A 20,746-nucleotide genomic window follows, 5' to 3' on the forward strand; every position below is an offset into this window, starting at 1 on the left:
CGCGCTGCCCCCTGGGCAATATGGCGGAGCACTATAGGGGCCCGGCGTGGAGGAACATAGGCCCCCCCCTCGAATTAGCGCTCCCGCCGATTGGTTGCTCCCGATCGCGGGCCTGGCCACCTTGGAGTCCCCCCCCCACCCCCCCGGGAGTCGGCTCCCCCCCCCCCACCAGGATGGCCCCCGCAGATAGAATGCCGAGGTCCCGGCGGGTAGGACCATATGCAAACGATGCCGGCGGGACTCGGCAGAACTCGGCGGGCACTCGGCCCGTCAAGTGCGCAGAATCGCCGCGGGGGCTGCTGTCAACGGCGCCCGACCGGCGCCGCGGCAACCGCTCCGGCGTGTCTACCACGGCGACCGGACAATCAGTGGCCCGGCGTTGGAGCGGCGTGGCGAGATTCGTGTACCCCCCCCCCCCCCGGCGATTCTCCAACCCGGCGTGGGTTGGGAGAATCCCAGCCCATGACTGGTTTGACGAAAGCAACGAAGAGATATTGGGTGGGATTCTCCACTCCCGCGCCAAAGTGGCCGCGCCGTCGTGAACGTCGTCGAGATTCACAACGGCGTGAAACGGCCCCAATCCTGACCGATTCAGGCCCTGACAATGGGCTAAGATCAGGGCCGCGTCATCTGCACGCGCCAGGCCTTGTCGCCCGTGTAAAGGCGGCGCCGCCACCTTAAATGTGGCATGGCCCGCGATCGGTGCCCACCGATCATCGGGCCGTCCTCTCTGAAGGAGGACCTCCTTCCTTCCGCGGCCAGCGCCGCATAACTGGCGTCATCCGCGCATGTGGCCGGCGCCAACCCGCGCATGCGTGGTTGCCGTCCTCTGTAAGTCCGCCCCGTAAGAAGATGGCGGACGGATCTTGCGGGGCCGCGGAAGGAAGGAGGTCCTCCCTCAGAGAGGACGGCCCGATGGTCGGTGGGCACTGATCGCGGGCCATGCCACATTTAAGGTACCCCCCGGTGCACGATACCCCCCCCCGCAGGTCGCCCCCCCCCCCCCCCCAGCGTTCACGCACCGTTCACGACGGCAGCGACCAGGTGTGGACGGCGCCGGGGGGAACCGCCGTTTTGTCCTGGCCGCTCGGCCCATCCGGGCCTGAGAATAGCGGGGGTGCCGGAGAATCGGCATTTTGGGTGTCTCCGGCGATTCTCCGGCATGCAGCCCGTGGGACTCGACGGGGCCGTTCCCACCGCTTGGGAGAATCGCGGGAGGGCGTCGGACCGGCGTCCCGGGAAATGTTGGCGGCCCAGGCGATTCTCCCAACCGGCGCGGGAGTGGAGAATCGAGCCCATTGGACCTAATTGAGCGTACACAGAAAGCTTTCATTGACAGGGAGACCCACCACTGCTCAAGAGAAAAGCAGCAGGCAGGCAGCTGAAGGCAGTGGTGCAGCATAAAACTTAAAAAATAAGGAACAAATGGTGGGTAGAAAGAGTGCAGGAGATCTAACAACTCAGGGACACCACCTTCATGCGTGGTTTTTTCAGGGCGGTGAAGACCATCCAAGAACCAAGTACTAAATAGCCCACCCCACTGAGAGCTAAGTATTGAAGGGAGCTCATCAAGGACAGGAAGGCAGTCAGTGATCACTGGAGAAAACATTTTGATGAACTCCTCAACTGAGACTCTGTCTTTAATTGCATCCCCAAATCCATTCATCAATGCCCCATCTGGCTGGTATCAGCAACAACCAGAGCATTGATCTGGCATTGAAAAGATTTAAAATCGACAAAGCTCCTGGACCAGATGATCCTTGTTGAAATTCTGAAACATGGCCAAGATACATTAGCAGCTGCACAACCTCACATCGCTCACCTGGGAAGAAGAACGCATGTTGGACGGGTCTGTGACTGTATTCAGAAAGGAGACTGGTCTGATTGTGGTAACTACAGATGAGTCTCTCTGCTTTCTGCCACAAGGAATATCATTGCAAAGATCTTCTTCAACCGCCTCATCGCAGTGACCAAGGAGCTCCTTCCAGAATCGCAATGCAGTTTTCGCCCATTGAGAGGCACCACAGACATTATCTTCACTGCGTGGCAAATTCAAGAAAAGCGGGTGGAACAGAACAATTGCTGTACACATCCTTAACTCGCAAAAAGCTTTGACACTGTCCACTGCGAAGCATATGGAGTTTCCTCCTCAACTTTGGCTATTCTCAGAAATTTGGCACTATCCTCTGCCTACTCCACGATGACATGCAGACCATGATCCTTACCAACCAAACCATCCAAAACCCAATCTCAGTGAAACCAGGGTCAAGCAAGACTGTGTCATTGTACCAACTCCCTTATCCATTCGCCTCATTGCAATACTGCACCTCAACTCTAGCAAATTAGCCACAGTACAGTATAGAAAACAGGAACGTGTTCCACCAAATCGAAAACTACTCCAAGCTCAATCATAGATTGTCAGTATGCATTTGATGTGCATGTGTGTGTGTGCTCATTCAGAAACTGAATTCCAGGTCTCTGAAGCATTTGGGAAAATGGGCCATTCACTGAACACCTGGAAACCCCAGGTCCTCTTCCAAACAACACCCATAGATCCTGGAAAATGTGGGCCATTTTCTGGAACTTGAGAGCCTCCTCTCAGCAAGAGCAGACACAGATGACAAAATTTATAATTTCCTCAAAAGTGCCAGCTTAGCCTTTAGTCGAATGGAGACAAGAGTATTTGAGGATCAGGACCTCAAACCCGAGATTAAGATCATAATTTACTGGTGAGCAATAATCCCCATGATTCTATCTGCTTCAGAGACTTGGACAACCTACAGCAAGCATCGCATAGCACTGGAGAAATGCCACCAGTGGTGTCTTCAAAAGGTCCACCAAATTTGGTGGCAAGAAAGATGATTGAATAGCAGCATCTTCTCCCTGACCAACTTGCCCAGCACTGGTTACTCACTCGAAACCAGCTCCGTTGAGTGGGACATTTTGTTTGCATGCCTGACACCAGATTCCTGAAGTAACTGTTCTACTCAGAACTCGGTCACGGCAGGAGACTCCCAGGAGGGCAATGGAAACACTTTAGGGATGTCCTCAAAGCAACCCTGAAGAGGTCAAACATCCTCCCCGACTTTGGCTTGTGACTGAACAAAACGGAGAAAGGCTCGTTTGGGAAGGCACCGAACACATCAAGAGACTTCTGGAATGTGCAGGGGCTAGCTTGAGGTATCAGAGCGAGGAGCAAACCTCCAAACAACCCATTTACCCAACCCTTCATGTGACAGAATCTGCAGTTCACATATTGGAGTTATCAGCCATCTCAGGACGCATTGAACCAGAGCGGAAGCCTCATTCTTGATGGATGAAGGATATAAAATCATGTTGCAGTTGTTGGGGGAGAACAAAGCCAATGAAAGAACTGGATAGCTGTCAGTTTGCCTAGAGTTTGGTTGCTTACCAGGTGGATACCAGGCTCAATTAAACATTGTACAGTGAGGTGCTAAGCGACAGACTATGTAACCAGAATGACTATCAGAGTGTGCACTTCTTACAACAAAAGGCTTGATTGCCTCTGTTTCACGTTGCTAAGCAAATGCTGTCACAGAGACTGCCTCTTTGCAGCAAACACCACAAAAGGGTCAAAGACCGTGGCTGCAGTTATGCAACACGATAAGTTTGAGACTGTGGTGTGCAACGTGCGAGCAGCAAGTCCAGAGTAATATCATAGCTCTGAACCAAACACTCCAATTAGGAGAAAATTCTTTTCTTCTGGGACAAGCAGGGAATACACATTATAGACCTTTCCATTTCCTGAGACAGAACAAAGTGGGAGCCATTTCTTGCTCCACCTTCGGTCCACCTTCTGTTCTGATCACCTGCCTCATCACTTCCATGCGGGCAGGAATGCTTGCTACATTTTCAAAGGATTTGTGAATCTTTTGTGAGGATTCCTGACCAGGATTCCTGGGCGACAGCTCTGCTGCCACACAGCACCAGGGACCCAGTTTGATTCTGTCTGCGTGGGTTTCCTCCGGGTGCTCTGGTTTCCTCCCACTGTCCAAACATGTGCAGATTAGGTGGATTGGCCATAATAAATTGCTCCTTAGTGTCCAAAGGTTAAGTGGGGTTATGGGGATAGGGCAGGGGAATGGGCCCAGGTACGGTATGGGCTGAATGGCTTCATTCTGCATTGTAGGGAATCGATGCAGAATTTGTTTTCCTGCAGCGGAGCTGAGTAGAGAAGGTGTGGTGTTGCTCTTTTTAGCCTTAGTTTATTAGTTCTTGTTATAACCTGCCTACTGACGATTGGCTGGGGACTAATGACTATCCCACAATCCTATGGGAGTATGAACTTCCCCAATGAGGGGGGCGGAGAAACTCCTACTATAAATAAGCTGGCCAGTCCAGGAACCAGGAGGAAGGAGAAGGTAGCAAGGGAAGTTACTGCTACTGCTATGTATATATTGTTATAGTAAATAAACTTTATTATTTTGTATCCTTAAAACTCGTGCTGGATTCTTCGGGGCCCTTACAAAAGTTCTGATTACGTCACCTTTGCTCACGAGTCGCCAGGTATCTTTCTGATACCGCCACGTGGCTCAAGTTCAAGTTATGATTAATAAGTCAGCACACCGCTTAGTAAGATTGAAATCAACGGTCATTTATTATATACAACAAGTAATGTTTACACAATAATCCTACTATCTATATAATAAACCTATCACTACTGGCCAATACTTAACTTTAGGAAGAGCCCACCAGGTCAGGGAAACGAATGGCTTATCCAATCGGATCTGGCCCGCGGGATGCAAAAGGCTGATACAGGTCGATGGCTAGGAGTCTTTATCGGATAGCGATCGCTGGATTCAAACTTACAGTTGCCGGTTGCTGTTCTTGCGAAGGTCTCGAGCAGGCGAAGCAGGGAGAGAGAGAGCGATCTGAACTTGGCCCCTCACTTTATAGGGCCCAGGGGCTTCCCGCCTCTCGGGGCGGCCCTTGACCCTGAGTCCCAAGTGATTGGACTTGTTCCCAATCACTGGGTTCGATACGTCCAATTGTGAGGCGATTCCCCGATCAGGGGGTGGTCGTTCACCTGCCTTTGTTTCGGCCACTGCAGGCGCCGACAGGTCTGGCCCGGTATTCAATTGCTAATATGTTGCAATTGTTCCCGGGGATAACCGATTAAACTGCAGATGTCTGGGTTGATGGGCTGTTAAGAGTCCTGAGTATAACTGCAAATGTCTGGGTTGATGGGCTGTTAATAGCCCTGAGTATCGATCTGGGCTGACTTCCCCAGAGCCGAATATGATATTCTGCCTGCAGCTGTCCGTTTGTGTCTTGTTACCTGCTTTTCCCATCAGCCTTTCCAGTTAGCAATTTTAAATTGGGTTTTGGCCAAATTAATCGGGAAGCAGCCATTTTACGTGGCTACAGTGGAGGGAAAAACGTATTAGCAGGACTGTGGGGAGAGAAGAGTGCCAGCAAGAAATGGGGGAGAAGTGTGAAGAGGCCAAGGAGGGACAGGAGCTAAGGGATGAAAAATGAATGTCCCACTGGGAACCTAGGTATAGTGAGATGTGGAGAGACTGCCTTTGAATTATTGTGATAACCATTTGGGCGGCACGGTAGCACAGTGGGTAGCACTGTTGCTTCACAGCGCCAGGTTCCCAGGTTTGATTCCCGGCTTGGGTCACTGCCTGTGCGGAGTCGGCACGTCCTCCCTGTCTCTGAGTGGGTTTCCTCCGGGTGGTCCAGTTTCCTCCCACAAGTCCTGAAAGACGTACTGTTAGGCAATTTGGACATTCTGAATTCTCCCTCTGTGTACCCGAACAGGCACCGGAATGTGGCGACTAGGGGCTTTTCACAGTACCTTCATTGCAGTGTTAATGTAAGCCTACTTGTGACAATAAAGATTGCAATTATTATATGAATGATTTTAAAGCAACTCTGAACTTGACCATGGCCTTACCCGTTATTAGTTGATGAATATATTTTTGCTTTGTAGAAGTTTGCAGATATCAATTATGCTTTATTTGAGGGCAGCACAGTGCGCAGTGGTTAGCACTCTGCCTCATGGCACTGAGGTCCCAGGTTCGATCCCGGTTCCTGGTCACTGTCCGTGTGGAGTTTGCACATTCTCCCCGTGTTTGTGTGGGTTTTGCCCCCACAACCCAAAGATGTGCAGGGTAGGTGGATTGGCCACGCTAGATTGCCCCTTAATTGAAAAATATGAATCGGCTAATCTAAATTTATTTTTTAAAAATAATGCTTTATTTGGACATTTCACTTTTCCATTAGATATTATTTTATATGGGGCAGCACGGTGGCGCAGTGGGTTAGCACTGCGGCTACATGGCGCAGAGGTCCCAGGTTCGATCCCGACTCTGGGTCACTGTCCATGTGGAATTTGCACATTCTCCCCGTGTTTGCGTGGGTTTCGCCGCCACGACCCAAAAATGTGCAAGCTAGGTGGATTGGCCACACTAAATTGCCCCTTAATTGGAAAAAATGAACTGGGTACTCTAAAATTTAAATTAAAAAAAAAAAGATATTATTTTATATGACATAGATATGAAAAATCAGTAATCGATAAGCGTATGTTGATATTTCTAAATGTTCAGGAAAATTCAAGGGGATGGTAATTTCTGTCTTCCTTTTTTACTCACCCCTCGTCGTTAACATTACCCCCTCTAATTAGTTAATGCTCCTGAGAGTTACCTCCTCAACTTATTTTCCTCACGTTGCCAGGAGTTTCATTCCTGTTTCAATTTTGTATGTTAAAAGATCATTAAACAAAACCACCATTTCATTTAACGATAAGATTAATCAGTAGCAGGAGCCAGCTACTGAACAGGTTTCAAACCTTGGTTGAAGATGGAAAAGCAAAAGTAACCAGCAAAGGAGCGAGGTCACAATTAAATAGACTCCCAGAGAACTGGGGGCCAACCAGTACAAGAGAACAAGGCGAGCAGCGATGGGGAAACAGTGAATTTGACTCGAGAATGAGACTAGAGCGGATTAGCAAACACCAGAGTCACAGACAGACCTGGGAGAGGCGTAGCACCAGAAGCCAAGGGCAGTGGGAATATCAGATATTTATTGAAAATGGATTGAACACGCATTAGCGATTATTGAATACAGCCAATAAAATAATCTTTCTGTGACTTCTTCGCCATATCTAGGTCGACAAACTGATGTGTTTTATCTCCTGCTGGATTGAGAAGGTCACTCGGCTCATCTGGCTGGTCAACTAGAACTGCTGGTGGGACAGAACTTATTCAGAGTCAATGGGGAATCATATCAATGTAACACCTAACAGAAAGAGGGGGTATCATGTTCGCCAACCATTGACATTTTAAATTTTGCAGGTCTTTTGGAAATCTTTTCCACGCGGAAATCTTTTCCACGCAGCACATGGCTCATCTGCTAATTTTATATATGAATACAAATCAGAATCAGCTTTCTCCCAAATTTTCTGAAATAAATTGGAGAGGGTGCCCTAGACATTTGTGACACTTTCACCATGCACGTGATGTTGTGTTAGACACCTGGAGTTCATGTTTACTTTCAGTGCATCTGTGCCCCACAGGCCTACCCTGAGTCCTTTTTCTTGCTACATTCCTGGGTTTTTTACTTGTACTAAAATGGTTTCAGTTTGGGACCTTGTTCTCTGCTGCTAGTGGGAGTTCCAGGCCTTGAAAAAAAACAGGAATCCCCTGCTTGTAGCAAATGGATGGAGCAGCTAGGAGCTACAGCCAGCACAGATTGTACAGAACATCCCAAGGAGCTATGAATTGAGCGACGGTAGGGTGTAGCTATGAATTGGATTGGGGAAGTTAGGGGAGAAAGTGTTTCTGCAAAAAGCAATGGAGTGACTGTTACTTTTAGTAGTGATAATCTGATTGTTAAATATGAACAATCCAAATTAGTTTTGTATGGCATTTAGTGATTTCCACTATTTTCAATTGACCAGAGCTATCTGTCATTCTCCCTAGGTGGTCGTGCCAGTTTTAACCAACAGCAGGAATCACAACTGTTGGCCGCAGGTTGTGTCCCAGGATGTCGTACGTCATGTCCACAGTCTGAAGAGCAATGTCTTTGTAGTCGTAGGTCAAGTGAAGGGCAAGACTCTGCTGCCTTTGCCAGTTGGAGCAGAGAGAGCAACAGCTTTGTATGAGTTGCGAAAAAAGTAAGAGCTTTGTTTCTGAAAACTTTCGTTTCTGAGGAAGAGCGAGATTCTCAAAGGCATTTCTCTCCTGCCCTTTTCTTACTTTCCTGATCGAAACATCCACTGGGATCCATTTCCTGGGCCTCTTCCAAAGCTGATCTGAAACTATGGAAGTGCACGATAGTAGCCTTTGAGTGACTTTCTCTCCTCTTCTCTTTGTGGAGGTCTTACCCAATCTGCTTACTCTGATTTGGCTGTTAGTGAAATCTCAGCATTTTGGACAAGTGTGTCCTTTGGGCACAATTTAGTGTCACTTCAATGGAAAATAAAATCAGGTGGGCATTCTTCCTTGCACCAAACACTATAGCCTCTCTCAATTCTCAGAGTCACTCTGGTTGGAATTCTCCAGCTTTTGAGATTCTCTGTTCCCACCGGCAGTGCACCCCGCCCGTGGGTTTCCTGGTGGCGTGGGATGCCTTCAATGGGAAACCCCATTGACAAGCGGTGGGAGTAGAGATATTCCACCGCCAACGAATGAGAATAAAGCAGAATATAGATAGATTGGAGAGTTGGGCGGAGAAAGGGCAGATGGAGTTCAATCCGGGCAAATGCGAGGTGATGCATTTTGGAAGATCCAATTCAAGAGCGAACTATACGGTAAATGAAAAAGCCCCGGGAAAATTGATGCACAGAGAGATCTGGGTGTTCAGGTCCATTGTACCCTGAAGGTGGCTGCGCAGGCCGATAGAGTGGTCAAGAAGGCATACGGCATGCTTTCCTTCATCGGAAGGGGTATTGAGTACAAGAGATGGCAGGTCATGTTACAGTTTTATAAGACTTTGGTTCGGCCACATTTGGAATACTGCGTACAGTTCTGGTCGCCACATTACCAAAAGGATGTGGATGCTTTGGAGAAGGTGCAGAGGAGGTTCACCAGGATGTTGCCTGGTATGGAGGGTGCTAGCTATGAAGAGAGGTTGAGTAGATTAGGATTATTTTCATTCGAAAGATGGAAGTTGAGGGGGGACCTCATTGAGGTCTACAAAATCATGAGAGGTATAGACAGGGTGGATAGCAAGAAGCTTTTTCCCAGAGTGGGGGACTCAATTACTAGGGGTCACAAGTTCAAGGTGAGAGGGGAAAAGTTTAAGGGAGATATACGTGGAAAGTTCTTTACGCAGAGGGTGGTGGGTGCCTGGAACACATTGCTGGTGGAGGTGGTAGTGGTGGGCACGATAGCATCATTTAAGATGTATCTAGACAGATACATGAATGGGCAGGGAGCAGAGGGATACAAATCCTTAGAAAATAGGCAACAGTTTTAGATAGAGGATCTGGATCGGCGCAGGCTTGGAGGGCCGAAGGGCCTGTTCCTGTGCTGTAATTTTTCTTTGTTCTTTGAATGGCATGTCCCACCAAGGAAAGCATGGCTGGGGATTGGAGAATCCTGCCTCCTATATCTCCTTGGTATGCTCCACACAGCTTCTAAGATGGGCTGCCAATTAACTTTGAGCCCCAGACTAATTTCACCTCCTATGGTTGAGCTACACAACCTATTGTTTGATATTTGGATTGGACACTGCTACCAGAAAATGGTGAGCAAATTACTTATCTATCTCCTGTCTTGGGAACACTCGTATACAGCTCAGTAGAATAAGGCAAGAATAAACTTGATTAATTTTCCATTGACACCAGAGTCTTTGTCTTAGCTGCCCTGGTTCAGGGATGGATTGATAGGAAATCAAGTAATCAAGGTTAAACTGCCTGGACTCTTTTCACTTGTTAGAGGGCACGGAAAAGTAAATGGTCCATCCTGTGGGCCACTGGAAACATGAGACCTTCTGATACCAAAGAGAAGGAGAAGGGAATCAAAGTTGGTGCGTAGTGCCCTTTAGAACAAAATTGGTCGGGATTATCTGGCCTCGTGGTGGGACTGCTGCGGGAGATATGGCCGCCCAACCAAGAGTCAATTGACTTTTTGGCAGGATTGGACACCCCTGGTAGTAGGCAGGGCTGGAAAATCCCACCCTTTTCTTTGTTTGCAAGGAGAGTGTTCCTCCGCGCTGAGACAGCTGAAAAGGTCACCCCTTGTTTAATCTGACAGGATTCCTGCCAGATCAAAAAATCCAAACCTTAGATTTAAATAATGTGTTAATATTATATCTAATATATTTCTCTAATCTCCTTGCAGTGGTGAAATCCTAGACAAAGGGATTGTGCATACCGTTGAGTCTGTTATAATTGATTGGAGCCACCAGATCAGCGAGGTGCTAAAGAGAGACTCTTCCGAACCTCTGCTTAAAGGCTGCAATCCCAATCCAAATGTGGAGCTGGAGTTCTGGAAAAATAGGTAATAGTTGTTTCAAAACAGCCTGCAGTAGAACAGCGAGTTATGGCCTCCTAAGAAATACAGTTAAAAAAGCCTACATTTTATTAACATTTATTTGTTTAGTTTGCTATATTTTTAAATGGCTATTAACTTTGCAGGGAAGCGTTTGTCAACTATCTTTCTTTGTTCACCATCGAGTCAAATTGCATTGTTTTATTCATTCATTTGTGGGTTGTCAGTGTCTCAGGGAAGGCCAGCATTTATTGTCCATTTTTATTTTCCCTGAGATGGTAGCCACCTTCTTAAAAAAAGCAATTGAGCGGCTTGATAGGCCATTACAGAGTCAACCACGCGACTGTCCTTTTCTGACAGGCAAGGAATATTGTTGCTGGGAGACAAATGGGAGGTTGAGGACGGAGGGTGCCGAAGAGCGGGCCTGCGGGGGCGCGGGGCGCGAGCTGGAGGCTGGCCTAAGAAAGGTGATGGTTGATCGACAGGGGGGGGGATGCGGGCGGAGGGGGCGGGATGCCTCCCGGTCAGGCTGATCGCGTGGAACGTTAGAGGGCTGAATGGGCCGGTTAAGAGGGCCCGCATGTTCGTGCATTTGAGGGGATTGAAGGCGGGCGTGTCAATGCTACAGGAGACACACCTGAGGGTAACAGATCAGACCAGATTGAGGAAGGGGTGGGTCGGGCAGGTATTTCACTCGGGCTTGGACTCTACGATTAGGGGGGTCGTGGTCCTGATTAATAAACGGGTGTCATTTGAGGCGGGGAAAATAGTTGTGGATATGGGGGGCAGGTATATCATGGTCAGCGGGAAGCTGGAGGGGACACCGGTGGTGCTCGTGAATGTCGATGCACCAAACTAGGATTATGCAGAGTTTTTAAGATGGTTGTTAGGGAAGATCCCGGACCTGGATTCACCCATTATCATGGGGAGGACTTTAATACGGTCATTGATCCAAGGTTGGACCGGTTGAGCTCAAAGACAGGGAGGGTGCCAGCAAAGGCGAAGGAACTAAAGGGGCTCAAGGAGCAGATGGGTGGGGTAGACCCATCGAGGTTTGGTCGGCCAAGAGCGAAGGAGTTTTCTTTCTTTTTGCATGCACATAAAGTATACTCCCGGTTCGATTTTTTTATCCTGAACAGGGCACTACTGGCAGGGGTGGTTGATACCGAGTATTCGGCGTTTGCTGTGTCGGACCATGCCCCACATTTGGTGGATTTACAGGTGTGCAAGGATGTGGACCAGCGACCACAATGGAGATTGAACGTAGGACAGTTAGCGGACGAGTGTGTGTGCGGGCGTGTGAGGGTGTCCATCCTGAACTATCTGGAAATAAACGACATGGGGGAAGTCTCGGCAGCAATGGTTTGGGAAGCGCTGAAGGCAGTGGTTAGAGGGGAGCTAATATCGATACAGGCCCACAGGAGGAAGGTGGAGAGAGCAGAGATACATAGGTTGGTTGGGGTAATACTTCAGGTAGACAGGAGATACGCAGAGGCCCCGGAGACAGGGTTATTGAAGGAGCGATGGAAGCTACAGATGGAGCTTGGTCTATTGTCTACGGGGAAGGCGGTGGAGCAGCTGAGGAAGATGAGGGGGGCGATATATGAGTTTGGAGAGAAGGCCAGCAGGATGCTTGCGCACCAGCTAAGGAAAAGGGAGGCGGCCAGGGAGATAGGTAGAGTGAAGGACAGAGCTAGGAACACGGTCAAGGACCCAGCAGGGGTGAACGAGGCGTTTAAGGAGTTTTACAGCCGGCTATGTGAGTCGGAACACTCAGCTGGGGTGGAAGGGATGAGGCAGTTTCTGGGAGGGCTGGAGTTTCTGAGGGTGGAGGAAGGGTTGGTGGATGGGCTGGGAGCCCCAATCGGAATTAAAGAAATAGCAGAGGGGCTAGAAGCCATGCAGTCGGGTAAGGCCCCGGGACCGGACGGCTAGCCAGTGGAATTTTACAAAACATTCTCTGAGGTGCTGGGCCCACTGCTGGTGAGGACATTGAATGAGGCAAGGGAATGGGGGCTTCTTCCCTCGACAATGTCCAGGCCTCGATCTCACGGGAGAAGGACCCTGAGCTGTGCGGGTCATATAGGCCAATCTCCCTATTGAATGTTGGTGCCAAATTGTTGGCTAAAATCTTGGCCTCAAGGATAGAGGAATGTGTCCCAGAGGTGATAGGGGAGGACCACATGGGGTTTGTTAAGGGCAGACAGCTAACGGCCAACATTAGAAGGCTCTTAAACGTGATCATGATGGCCCCAGAGGGGAGGGAGGTGGATGTAGTGGTCGCGATGGACGAAGAAACACCTTTGACCGGGTGGAATGGAACAATTTGTGGGAGGTGTTGGGGCGGTTCGGGTTTGGGCGGGGCTTTATTGATTGGGTCCAGTTGTTGTACCAGGCACCGACGGCGAGTGTCCCAACGAATCGGTTGACATCAGACTTTTTAAAGTTGCACCGGGGGACTAGGCAGGGATGACCCCTCTCCCCACTGCTGTTCACTTTGGCCATAGAGCCACTGGTGATGGCGCGAAGAGCTCCACGGGACTGGAAGGGGTCGGTCCGAGGGGGGTGTGTAGAACACAGGGTCTCGCTAAACGCCAATGACCTGCTCCTGTATATTTCTGACCCGTTAGGGGGGATGGGAGAGATTATGAGGATTTTAGGGGAATTTGGCCGGCTTTCGGATGGAGGGACCATCGGTCTGGGCTCCAATCGGCAATAACCATCGGTTTGTACCGGAAAAGCTAGATGGGGGGTTTCGGAGATGACAGAGAGCAGGGACTGAGAGGATGGGGGATCTATTTATAGATGGGAGCTTCCCCTGTTTGAAGGACATGTAGAGGAGAAATTTGAACTGCCAGCAGGAAATGGATTCAGATATCTGCAGGTACGGGATTTTTTGCAAAGGCAGGTTTCGATCTTTCCGCTCCTACCGCCATGGGGGATACAGGACAGGGTAGTTTCCAGAACGGTGTTGGGCGAGGGGAAGATTTCGGACATTTGTAAAGCACTCATGGAGTTGAAAGAAACGCAGACAGAGGAGCTAAAGCACAAATGGGAAGATGAGCTGGGGGGTGGGGGAGATAGAGGCAGGTCTTTGGGCGGATGCGTTAAGCAGAGTCAACACGTCCTCATCATGTGCCAGGCTCAGTCTGATTCAGTTTAAGGTTGTTCACCGGGCACACATGGCGATGGCCCGGATGAGCATGTTTTTGGGGATAGAGGACAGGTGTGCGAGATGTGCGGGAGGGCCAGAAAACCATGTCCATAGATTTTGTGCATGTCCGAAGCTTAGAGGATTTTGGCAGGGTTTTACAATGTCATGTCCACGGTGTTAAAAACAAGGGTGGTGCTGAGTCCAGAGGTGGCGATTTTCGGAGTGTTGGAAGATCTGGGAGTCCAGGGGGTGAGAGAGGCTGATGTCTTGGCCTTTTCATCCTTGGTAGCCCGGAGACGGATATTGTTAGCGTGGAGGGACTCAACGCCCCCGAATTCAGAGATCTCGCTTAGTGACATGGCTTGGTTTCTCAGACTTGAGAAAACAAAGTTCGCCCTAAGAGGGTTAATGCTAGGGTTCGTCCGGAGGTGGCAGCCGTTTGTCGACTTCTTTGGAGAAAATTAACTGCCAGCAGAGGGTGGGGGGGGGGAACTTGTGAGGGAGGGAGGTGGTCTTTGCACTATATTTATATTTGTATCTGTACTGTTTACTGTTATTATAAAATTATAAATGCCTTAATAAAATGTTTTTTTTAAAAACACGCTACTGTTGCTCTCAAATGACAAGCATAGAAGGCCCAATTAGAGTGGCAGATTTCTTTCCCTAAAATACATTAGTGAAGCAGATGTGTTTTGCAACAAGTCAGTAGTTCTGTGGTTGCCATTACTGACATTGGCTGATTATTCCATATTCTTTTAAATAACTGAAATTAATCCAGTTGCTGTGACAACATTTGACTCATGTCTCTGGGTCTCTAGATTACTGGCCCTGTAAAATAACCATTACCCTGTAATCATTGTGATTTATAACCTTTTGGTTTCCTTACGAATGCAAGTTTGCATTTATGTCTGGGAATATCTGTCCTCGTCGTGGCAGGATCTTTGGGGGTCCAACCAAGAGTCCATTGACTTTTTGGCAGGATTGGACACTCCTGGCAGTAGGCAGAGTTGGAAACTCCCTCCCTTCTCTTTGTTTGCAAAGCGAGTGTTCCTCTGTGATTAACAACTAGTTTATCCAGTCAGAAGCTGAGGGACATAATCAGTAAGGTCCTAGTTCGATTGCGAGTGTTTTCCACATAGATTCGAGCCAGAGCAGCAAATCAAAACCTGTTCAATGGCCTCAGTTCCCGTTGGTGGGGAAAAGGATGCCAGTCTGGGTATCGGCTGCTGATTGCTGCCTTGTACCTGCACCTTGGAAGTATGTGAGGAGGCGCTGTAATCATTTGAATTTTTTGGGGGGGGTTTGTACTTACTGGCTTCCCAGCATTCAGTTTTGTTTCTGCACAAATTAGAATCAGTTCTGCAGTGACAGCATTGGATTATTATGGGTAGCTGACACTTTCTTTCTAACAGTTGCTTATTTGTAAGGAAGAACCACACAGAGATAGGATGGAAAACCATTACTATAAATTGTATGATTTGCACTTCCATGTCGATGATTATCACATACAAACCTGTGAATTTCAAACATAGAGGATACTTCAAGATAGTTAAATATAAGCTGAACATTGTATTACTGTAAAATCTAAATACTGTGAGCGGGATTCACCGTCGGCCCACCCTGAAATCGTGAAACGCGATTGGGCGGAAAATAATCTCCAAGCCAAAATCGCGGTAGGTGTCATTTTGATGCCAAATCGGGATCTTCTGGCACCCGGAAAAAGGCGTAAATGCGCTGCTCGTCGTGCGGCTTTTAAGCACCGTTAGCATATCATTAACGGGCCATACCTCTATTCTTCGGGGCCTCCGCGATTCACCGCCACCGATGGGCTGAGTTCCCGATGGCGCGGTTCACTTGTGGTCTCAGAGGTCGGGAACCCGGCGTGGCGGCTGCGGTCTGTGTCCAGTGCCACCACAGACAGCCGGGGGCCGTGCTGCTGGCCGGGGGTCTTCCACGAGGGTTGGTGGGACTGGTGGGGAGTGGGTAGGTGGACAGTATTTGGCAGGTCGGGTCCGCACACGGCCGGCGCCATGTTTTATGGTTGTTGCAGGTCGTTACTGTGCGCCATGGACCCGGCCATTCTCCAGCCATTTCTGTCATGGGAGCCGGGAGGTTTACTCGGCGCAGCTGCTAGCCCCTCACCGGTCGGAGGATCGGTGGGGGTTTGGCGCCGATTTTTCCATTGTAAATTGCCACAGTTCCCATGCCTGTGCCGGCAATTAGCCTCAAAATTAGTGAATCCAGCCCTGTTCTTGTGATATTTCTCTTGCATTGGTGAACTAAAATAAAAATCAAAAATGTACTTTAATTTGTTGTACATCGTCTGACCATCCATGTATCACAACAGTGTGGATAATAAGAAAAATTAATCTGGCAACTCTTTACTGAACATGCTTTGCAATGACGTTCTACACGTTTAAAGCATTTTTCTCTCTTGTGATCTCCCTATACAAAATGCCATCCAATGGGCTGCTCTTAGCATTGTCCTTTGGGACTAGGAGGGCCATGGTCCATTTTTGCTAGTCACCCCTGTCCAGAGGCCTGGGAAACAACAGCAATTTGGTAAGGGACCGCGTGTCTCAAAACTGCTTTGTATTGTTAATCCGATTCCACACAATATACATCCAGTCAGAGTGGTAGCGGATAAAAATAGCTTTTCACCCTCAAACTTAACTGGAGTTGTGTTGCCCATACTCCTTTCCATCTGTGGGGAAGCTCCAATGTATTATTTGGTGTCAACTCCTCATAGCCTGTTAGGTTAATGTACTATATGAAGCATTATGATGATGAGCTATGTAAGTGTCCTTCCTGTTTATTTCCTTTGTTTCCATTTCTTTTGTTATTTTATTATTTTGGTCTGTGAACTCATAACCCGGATGTACCTTTAAGCAAAATTCTCAACGTTGAAACAGCCTGCTTGTCAGAACATTGTGTTCCCAGGTTTTGTTTTGGGAGAGAAAAGGCCAGACTCCTCGGCATCAAGTAGATCTTAGGAACCAGTTTTGGAGGGAGTCAGATCGATTAGTTGGCTGACAACCAGTGGGTTGGCCAGGGACAGTGTTCTGCCTGATGACGGTCAGTGATTGGTTCTTGCGTGATGCTTTCTGAGAGAACTGGACAGAAGTATTTAGACCTGGGAAGTGAAAAGGACACTCTCTCTCTCTCTCCTGCTTGCTGAAGTGAAGGAACTGCTTTATTGTTCTGATAGCAGTGAGTGTCTAGCACATCCTTGCTATGAACTTGGAATGATGCTGAGTCTGCAGAGAAGGTAGACAATCTTGCCAGAGAAAACCATCTCAAACCTAGAAGGAAGAAGTATCAAAACGAAAGCGGAAGTTCAGAAAAACACTAATTAGAAGTCATCCCAGTGCATCAAAAACCTTTATCCTTTTATTTTTATTCATATTTTATTTCACTTTCCCTCTGTGTTGTTTGACTGTGTGTGCATGTGTGTAGAGAGAGTTGGGGTAGGGTCCAAGGGTCGATTCCCGGCTTGGGTCACTGTCTGTGTGGAGTCTGCACGTTCTCCCCATGTCTGTGTGGTTTCTTCCGGGTGCTCCGGTTTACTCCCACAAGTCCCGAAAGATGTGTTTGTTAGGTGAATTGGACATTCTGAATTCTCCCTCAGTGTACCCGAACAGGCGCCGGAGTGTGACAACTCGGGGATTTTGAAAGTACCTTCATTGCAGTGTTAATGTAAGCCGACAATAAAAAAGATGATTATTATTATCATTAGTTAGAAAATGGTGGTGGGGGTGTTTGGGAAAGGGGTATTAGGTAGTTACAGTTTCTGTCCATTTAGTTGTAAAACTGTACATGATAAAAGGTTGCCTGGTCACTGCAGTTTATTGGACTCAGCCAAGGACCTCGAGTATTTTAAATAAAATCTTATTTCACCTGCGCTGCGATTCCAGATAAAGTGGAGCTGCCAGAGGGCGACAGGGGGTCGTGACAGAATTGACCAGGGTGTCGTAACAGCTGCCACAAGTAATTCTGCAATGGGGGAAACTTAGCATTCTCTGACATTTTACTGCTGATTAATTCAGGCATGTTCATTTCGGCCGGTGGCAGTACTTCCCAATAAGAAAGGAACAAAATTGAACATTTGTGAGAAATGAAAACCTCTTTCTCCTGGTCGAGTGATGAAATGAGTAGTGATGGTTCCCTGAAGGGAAACTCAGTCCTATAATAATATAATAATCTTTATTGTTAGAAGGAGATTTACATTAACACTGCAGTGAAGTTACTGTGAAAATCCCCTCCTCACCACATTCCAGCGCCTGTTTGAGTACACAGAGGGAGAATTCAGAATATCCAATTTACCTCACAGCACTTCTTTCGGGACTGTCGGAGGAAACCGGCACACCCGGAGGAAATCCACGCAGACACAAGGAGAACGTGCAGACTCCGCACAGGCAGTGACCCAAGCCGGAAATCGAACTCGGGACACTGGAGCTGTGAAGCAACAGTGCTATCCACTGCACTGCCGTGCTGCTCACACGTTTGTATTGTCGTTCTGTGTTTATTGAGCAGTCGGATTAATAAAATGATTTTAGTTCTCCCAGACTAGTGGAGTAATAGCCACGCTTCTGCTTCCTGACATGACATCGAATGGAGAGTATGCTTACATTGCGACTGGAGAGAGTCCCAGACTGACATAATGCCACCTGCAATCAAAGAGCGTATTGACACCCAATCAAAAATTGCGGAAGCACACTGTGGTATTATCAGGTATTGCAGCACCTGAGAGGCTGAAGTTCCATTGGTCAAACCTGGGGGTTTACCATTGGCTGTATAGTATGTAGCTCCGCCCAGTTGGCGGGGTATAAGAGTCGGTGCTGTCCCAGCAGCCCTCATTCTGTACCTGAGCTGCTGGGGAACAGTTGTAGTCTATCAAAGCCTTCAGTTATGCTTTAACCTCATCTTTGCAGTAATTGATCGTGCATAACACACCATTGCACAGAGCCAACACTACTTAGGAAAAAGGAGAGAACATTACTGAGAAAAGTAGAATGTTATAAATGGCATAAAGGTTATAAAGGTTTCCTGGAGAATCGCTGGCACGGGATTTAGGCAGCACGGCTGGGGGCCATTGGCAAAGGCCCTCCCACCGATGCTCCGGTCCCGACCGGCCTAATTCCCGATGGCGTGGTTCTAACCACGTCTGGCATTTCGGGACTCTCGGGCGGCAACTGCGGATTCAGCTGGGGCAGCGATCGGGCGGGTTAGGTGGAGCAGCGTGGGGAAGATTGTTGAGACTTTCTTTGTTGGTCCAGGTCCATCGGCTGAGGCCGCCATCTTGTTTGTCGGGCCACGGAAGCTGCTGAATCCGCCATCTTGTTTGGCGGGCAGCGAAAGCAGCAAGAACTCTGCCAGCCCCCTCAGGTAGTTGAATAGGTCTTCAGTTTTATGAGGCAAGTGTGGCGTGAAAGGCCAGCGTTTTTACGATGGTATGGGGACACCGCCCCATTTTTGGAGAATCCAGCCCCTTGTGTTCAATTTCAGGAATTCTGAAGCCAGATGAGTAGTTATTGATAGGGTGCGTCTTTAGGGTGCGCCATAGGTGATTCCTACCTGCGTTACCAGAACTGGACTGTCCAGCAGATGTTTTGTTAACGCACACACTAATGATTTCTTCTTTGTTTGATGATTTCACCCTGCCTCAGGTGCACCAACCTGGAATGTATTTATGATCAACTCCGATCGAGAAAGGTGCAATTGATGGTGCAGCTACTGGAGAGGATGGAGAGCAGCTACTTCCCTGTGTTCAAAACTATGTTCAGTGACGTTGTTGCAGGTTAGGCCTCGGGTTCCATCGATAATGAAAGAAATTTCCCCATAACCCCCAAATAATGTTGCTGCACTGCAAAGGAAGCTTTCATTTCCGATATTGTGTGCTTATTATTATATTGACTTGCGATTTCACATTTCTCAGCCACTTTCATTGTGATGTACATAAAGACAGAATACGGATTGTATGCCGGGTTGATGTTTATTTACAAAACTGCTTTGTTGAGCTAGAAGCAAAATATTGGAAACACCCGGCAGGTCAGGCTGTATCTGTGCAGAGAGAAGCAAGGTTACTGTTTCAGGTTAATGATCTTTCATCGGTTCAAACATCAGCCTTCCACACCTCCTGCATCCCACCCCACTGAGATGTCAGGGACGAGAGGCTTCCTGGAGGTGGCCACCTAGCGGCAGACCTGGGGATTGGGTAGTGGGTCGGTGTTTCAGGGAGGCTTTGAGGCTCTCCCTGTTTGCCTAGCACCTGTTGCAGCTTCAGGCTGGCCTGTGATAGTGGTTCCCCATCCACAATTTTGGACTGGCTGCTGTAGACACTTTAAAATATTATACTTGTTGAAGAGAGGGCGGCTCAAAAAACACCCTCTCACTAACCTGGCTGGCAGGCTACTCTTTCTTGAAGTGCTGGGGGATCTCCTACTGACCCTCAAGCTTCGAGAGCTCTCCCCCCATTTTTAACTGGATGGTGGTTCTGCCCTTTGGCCACTAATTAGCCAATTCAAGGATAAGCACCACCAGGTGCCTGCTCCTCACACAATGCGGGGTTGTGCCTCTTATTTGCCCCTGATATCAGGATCCCAATACACAGGGTAGTATCCTGGCTATTAACTCTGTTTTCTCTCTCAACAGATGCCTACTTGACCCATTGAGTGTGTCCAGTCTTGTCTGATTTAATTTCAGATTCACACCATTTTTCACACATAAATATTTTATTTATTTTTGGCCCATAGCTGTTTTACATACTTATCTAAATCCTCGTAGTGGGATTGTGGAAGACGTCATTACCTCATCGCATTGGCCAGGCACAAGTTGTGATCTGACTCCGTCTTCAAGCTGGAGGCTTGTGGCTTTTTCCTTCTATGTTGTCCCTCGAGGTTTCACTGATGAAATCTCTTTGTCTCTCCTTATACAGATCTCACTGGCACTGATCTCATGCTTCCAGTCCTGTGCTCACAGGGCAGTACTAATCAACCTATGTATTTTATGGTAACAAATGCTCAAAGTGTCATGACCCACTCAGGGGTCGTATTTCTTCTCAGGAGCATGACACACAGGGGTTTCTATTCAATCACTGTCTGTCCAAGGCATACCATCAGCCAAAGTCCAA

General features: G+C 48.3%; 1 protein-coding gene across 1 annotated transcript in view; it reads left to right on the forward strand.

Moving 5' to 3' along the window:
• The window catches only part of dnah9 (dynein, axonemal, heavy chain 9), a 779,494-nt gene that overhangs the window by 23,521 nt on the left and 735,227 nt on the right, over positions 1-20,746 (forward strand). Inside the window, exons 2-4 of the mRNA XM_072483125.1 lie at positions 7,950-8,143; positions 10,314-10,472; positions 19,284-19,414. Of these exons, the coding sequence (XP_072339226.1) occupies positions 7,950-8,143; positions 10,314-10,472; positions 19,284-19,414 (484 nt within the window). The remainder of the gene's footprint in view (positions 1-7,949; positions 8,144-10,313; positions 10,473-19,283; positions 19,415-20,746) is intronic.

This window comes from Scyliorhinus torazame, chromosome 18 (genome assembly GCF_047496885.1).
Source record: "Scyliorhinus torazame isolate Kashiwa2021f chromosome 18, sScyTor2.1, whole genome shotgun sequence".
In the NCBI taxonomy this organism is placed as follows: domain Eukaryota; kingdom Metazoa; phylum Chordata; class Chondrichthyes; order Carcharhiniformes; family Scyliorhinidae; genus Scyliorhinus; species Scyliorhinus torazame.